The following is a 5,561-nucleotide window of genomic DNA, read 5'->3' on the forward strand; positions in this document are numbered from 1 at the left end:
GGGCCTCGGGTCGGCCATGTTCGGACCACCCCCCCGCAACCCCCCCCCCGCCGCTGAGCCTGACGACGGGATTCCGTGCGCGCCCCTCGCGCGTCCCCGCTGGCCGTGCCCCCGTCCCGCCCAGCCCGCCACCCAAGTTCCGCGGAGTTGGCCGGACCCACGCCCCTGGGGACCCGCGCCCCTGGGTCCCCGCGCCGCGCGCGCCCTTCCGCGTTCCGCCGCCGGCCCCACCTGGGGCCCCGGCCGGCCGCCGGGTCCCTGCGCCATGGCCCGAGCGCCCGGGGCGCGGCGCTGACGGCGGCCGGCGGAGCTCGCCATGCCCAGCAGGACCGGCCCCAAGATGGACGGGAGCGGCTGCCGCGTCCGCCTGAAGGCGCACTACAGCGGGTGAGCGCGTTGCGCCCGACGGCGGGGCAGGCGGGCCGCGGGCAGAGCCGGGCGCGGGGAGACGGCCCGGTCCGCGCCTGCCGTCGGGGACCGTGTCGCTGCTACTGCGGCGCGGGAGGGAGGGGGCAGCGAGGCCCCTGCGGGCCCAGGGGCGCCCCGGGAGGTCCTGACGCGCCGTCGCCGTAGAGGCGGCCCGGGACGCGGCGGGTGCTCCAGGCGCCCTCGCGGGGAAGGTGGGGTCTCCGGGTCCTCTGGTGCCGAGGCTCGGAGCGCTGCGGGTGCCGGCGGCCGCGCCGGTTCCTCCCCGTCCCGGCGAGGTTTCCCCCGGCTCGGACCCGCCCGGAGGACGTTGCGGCTGGGGAGGCGGCCGTCGCCGCGCGCGCTCCACAGCCCTGGAAGCAGCAAAGTTGGCTGGACGTTAAGGCCACAAACCTGTAAGGACTAAAGCTTTTGCCAAATGAAAACTGCAGGCAGAGTTTTAAAAAATCAGGTTTCCTAAACTTTTCCCAATTTACCCGGCCAGAGGTCTCCGTTTAAGAAAAGTTTAACGACTCAGGGGAAGGTTAGGTGCAGTGAGCAGCCCGCGGTTGCGCGAATTGGGGCGGGGTGGGGGTCCCTGGAAGTCTCCAGGCGCGGTTCTGTTGGGACCGGATCTTTCGGACTCTGATCAGCTCGCGTCCGCGCGCGGCGCCCTGGGCTCGACCTGCTCGCTGTAAAATGGGGCGAGCGGGCACCTCACAGGGGTCAGAGGCCGGGAGCGCCTCGCCCCACCCGGGGAGCACGCCGCACTTGGCTGCCGCGGGGCAGCCCTGCTGGTGGTGGGGCGGCGCCCCGAGGCGGGGATCCTGCCTCCGCCCCGAGCAGGGCGCTCGAGGGAGAGCTCCCCACCTCTGCTGCTGCTTCTTTACCCCGGTGGTCTCGCCAGAGGTGAATCTCCTGGTGCATCCTTCAGGCTGAGGAGGGGCTTGGGGTTCTTGATTTCGCGAGGGCACCTTGTTTGGGGTCTCAGGTCGGAACTCTCTTGTCCCTTCTGCCATCCCCACCTGGGTCACCTGGGAGCAGGATATGTGTGGGAGAGTTGGGGACAGGGCTCTGGGGACGAATGATTTCTGGGGGAAGGATGGCCAGCCCACCAGAAGAGGTCTTCTGGCCTGGAAGGGTGGTTTGCCTATTAAAACTGGTTCTCAGACTCATCCGAGGGCCAGAACATCTTGGCTTGCTGGTTGGTGACTATGTGGTAGGCCTGTCCCCGTATCAGAGACAGTCCTCTTCCATCCAGGAATCGTGAGATTCAGCAATAAGCCACTTTGTGAAAAATCCGAGTTGATCCTCAGTGAGAGGAAGTCCACACCCCAGCAGCCCAGGGTGGGTGGGAACTGGACCCCCCAGCCTGCCCTCAGGCTGGGTGCAAGTAGGCACCTTCAGGCACTGAGGGAGGGATGGAGGCAGGCAAGGTGGGTCTTGGACAAAGTTGACTGGAGCCCTTGGGAGTTCTGGACTGAACCACCGCTGCCCCCACCCCTGTCCCTGACTTTGGCCTCTGGAGAGCGCTTTGGTTACCCCCAGTAATGTGACCTGTTGCGTCTAGTTTCCCCGGGCTGATGAGGTCCACACTCATGCTGTTCCTTCCATTCCCTACCTCCTCTCCTCCCTCTCCCTCCACCCCCTTCCCCCTTCCTTTCACTCTCCTCCTCTCCCCACCCTTCCCCTCCCTCTTCCCCTCTTCCTCTTCCTCCCACACTCTTCCTTTGTCCCTCTGTGGCACACCCCCACCCCCCACCCCCTCCTCTTTTCTGCCCCAGGCTGCACAGAGGTTCCTGCCCTACCCCAGCTCCTCACTCCCTCCCAGTGCCTCTGCCCAGATCCCTCTCCCAGGGGACTTGAAACCTCGTCCCTCTGAGGCAGGAGGGGTAGGCCTCAGTGCAGTAAACCACCCACCAAGATCAGCACTCCTGTATCTGAACCTCGAGGGTCCAAGTGGAGTTCTGTCTCTGGATGGGACAGTTGATGCCGTCTCGCTGCTGGGGGGTGGTTTTGGGGCAGCAGGGCCGCAGCTGAAGGTCAGACCCATTAAAGACGCCATTCTGAAAAATAGGGGACCCCCAGCTTGGCCTTTGGAAGATGTGCCGACACCAGGGTCTAGCAGGGTCCGAGCGGGGTCCAGCAGCACCTGTGTTTTGAGGGGATTTCCGGGTGATGCACACTGGAGTTGGAGACCCTGCTTTGCCAGGTTGAGTCTCAGATGCGCACTTTTCTGAGCTCACAGGCACAACCACGTGGGGTCTTTCCTCTTTCCAGCTCAAGCCTGGGCCACTGTTCATACCCTCAGCTTTGGGGGAAGGTCTGATGAAGCCAGTGAGCTTAAGCTGAGCACACTGTGTCCAGCCCCCCTGCACCCCTCCTATGTGACCTTCTGAATTTGAACCTGGCGTCTGAGCAAGTGCTCGCCCACTGTCTGTGCTTTCTGATACCCCTGCCTCATTCTTTACCCCCGCCCCCATTTAGGCACATCCAGGCGCAGGTTAGATCTTTCTGTGCAAGGGCATTCATGGTAGTAATTAAAAAACAAGACTGTGGTCAGTGGTTCAATGCTGGGGGAGGGCTGTGATATTTTGTTTGGGAAAATTTTCATCTATGTAATCAATAACTCAATCGGTATTTAATTTTATTTAAATATGGTCCTTGGTGAAACATGTCCATCCTCTTTGCCCCAGGGACATCCTGATCACCAGCCTAGATGCAGCCATGACCTTCGATGAGCTCTGTGAGGAAGTGAGAGAGATGTGCAGTCTCCATCAGGGGCACCCGCTCACCCTCAAGTGGGTGGACAATGAAGGTAGAGCCCTTGGTCTTATGTCTGTCAGACTATAAATCTCTGAATCTTCAGTGTGTATGAAATTAGATCAGCCCCTCCCTGGGGAGATTGGAATTATGGAATTCCATAGTTATGGAACTATGGAATTAAGCGAGTTAACAGCCATCTTCCCCGGTAGGGATGCTGGGAATCACTTCCTGGAGAGGTTGGTTGAAAAGGAAGCTGGGTTGGGGGTGTGGGGAAGGGCAGACTGGGAGGGGGCTGCAGGGGTCTCCCTGTCCCCCTTGGGGCCAGCCCTTGCCCTCCTTCTCTGCTGTTCCTCTCTCCTGTTCTGGGCTTTCCAGTGGGTGATTTGGAAGGATAAGCTCTTTCTTACTTTCCTCTTCTCAGGGAGAGCTGGAGGGTAAGTAGCTAGGGCCCCATTGTGCCCTTCCCCCTCCTGTTCCCTCCCCCTCTCAGTCAGACACACATCTGAGAGAGCTGGGGGGTGGGGTGCAGTCCAGCTGCCAGCCCAGGACATAGGGGAGCGGCAGAGTCGGCCCCCAGGGGCGTTGGTTCTGTGCGTTTCTATGTTCCCATCCAGGTTGGGGGCAGGGAGCCTTTCTTTTCATCTAGGACTGACCTAAGAAGAATGTCCTTAATCTTGTCCAGGCCGGGAAAGTTAGCATGGTGTAGCTCTGTCGGTGGACTTCTCGGGGCTCATTCTGGGGATCTGCCGGTTCTGATGGGGGCCCCTGGTCCCGCTAGCCATTCTTGGGTCTCCCCACTCTGCAGTGGGCGGCTGGTCAAGAGCAGCCAGACTCTGCCCTTCCCAACCTGAGTTGCACCCCTTTGCCTCAGGCCTGTGGTGGCCTCAGTGATGTCTTTTGCCCCGCCTAGGTGACCCCTGCACCGTGTCCTCCCAGATGGAGCTGGAGGAGGCCTTCCGCCTGGCCTGTCAGCGCAGGGACGAAGGGCTCATCATTCACGGTCAGTGGCAGCTGGAGGGGTGGGGTGGCCCCACTGTGGTCGGGGGAGATGGGAGCCCAGCATGGTTTCCAGACAGCCTAGGGGACTAGAAAACACATGGAGGATTGTGGTTTAAAATCTTGGGATGCCGGAGAATTTAAGGATGTTGAATATGGTGCAATTTGGGTTTGTTTCTTCTCTTACATCTTATTAACCCAAATAAAAATTGCTGTAGCTCGTAAAGAGTCAGAAAAGCTCCTTCTCACTGGACACGGGCCTGGGTTCTGGTTGCTGGTCCTCATTGTCCCCGTTCCCTGGAGGCCGGCATCACTGGGTGCATCAGAAGCCTCGGCTCTCTTACCGGCCTCCACTTTTTCAGAAGCTGAAAGGATTCCGGCCCAGAGCGTATGAGGGCAGGCGGAGGAGGAGACAGTCCATAGTACACTCAGGGTGGACGAGACCCTCCCTGTGCCTGTCTCCTGGCTCACCGCTGTCCTCAGAGAAGCTCAGAGCTGCGTTATAGATTGAGTCGTGGCAAATACGAATTATTGTGATTTCAGTATAGTCTAAATTGGGGGTTTCAGGCTGCCCTCCAGCACTCTTGGGGTTCTCTAGGGTGTCTCAGCATGGTTCCGCCCAGCCATGTCCGCATTCACTCCTGTGTAGCCTAGACTCTTGGCCGGGCCGGTGGGCAGGGACAGCGAGCCCAAGCCCAACACTGCTGGAACCAGAGCTTCCTACCTGCGGTGTTCTCTGGGACCATCATTCTCCCTGGTGTGGGGCTAGGAGTTGGTTGCAGGATCCAACTTCTGCAGCTCTGTATGTAAATGGGGTTTGCACTGAGAGCCCTCGCCCGGCCCACGTTCTTGATTGTGGTGCTGAGCCTCTCAACACTGACAGTGGGGTGCTCTCAAAAGCCAGTGTTATTTTCTAGATGAGGAAGTAGTTGCTTCAGCTAAGTTTTAATACTTTTTAAGCTTCTGTTTTAATAAGCTATGAGGGAAGCCCAGGGTATATTTTAAGATATTTAATTTTGAACTCCACCTTGAGTGCGAAATGGAATCTAATGTGCTTTCAAAAGTCCTTTTCGAAGTAGTGCAGCTCCTAACTTTCTGTATTAATTTACCGCTGTGAGTCAGGACGCTTCCTTGGGCAGCTCTGGTCTGGGGCCCCACACTGCTTTTCCCCTGGAATTTTTCAGTGCATTTTGAAGTCCTTTATTTCTTTATTTTTTAAGATTTTATGTATTTATTTGACAGAGAGAGAGGCACAGCGAGAGAGGAACACAAGCAGGGGGAGTGGGAGAGGGAGAAGCAGGCTCCCCGCTGAGCAGGGAGCCCGATGTGGGGCTCGATCCCAGGACCCTGGGATCATGACCCAAGCCGGAGGCAGACACTTAACTGACTGAGCC

At 59.2% G+C, this 5,561-nt stretch overlaps 1 protein-coding gene across 2 annotated transcripts in view; it reads left to right on the forward strand.

Annotated features, from left to right (window-relative positions):
• Positions 1-247: 247 nt before the first annotated feature.
• Positions 248-5,561, forward strand: part of PRKCZ (protein kinase C zeta) — a 104,286-nt gene continuing 98,972 nt past the window's right edge. The window contains exons 1-3 of one of the 2 annotated variants that reach the window (XM_081817314.1): positions 248-387; positions 3,102-3,223; positions 4,082-4,171. In XM_081817314.1, coding sequence (XP_081673440.1) covers positions 317-387; positions 3,102-3,223; positions 4,082-4,171 — 283 coding nt within the window. In that variant the 5' untranslated portion in view covers positions 248-316. The remainder of the gene's footprint in view (positions 388-3,101; positions 3,224-4,081; positions 4,172-5,561) is intronic. The other variant, XM_081817315.1, reaches the window with a different exon arrangement.

Source organism: Leptonychotes weddellii, chromosome 4, assembly GCF_054177405.1.
Source record: "Leptonychotes weddellii isolate Sample4059 chromosome 4, ASM5417740v2, whole genome shotgun sequence".
In the NCBI taxonomy this organism is placed as follows: Eukaryota; Metazoa; Chordata; class Mammalia; order Carnivora; family Phocidae; genus Leptonychotes; species Leptonychotes weddellii.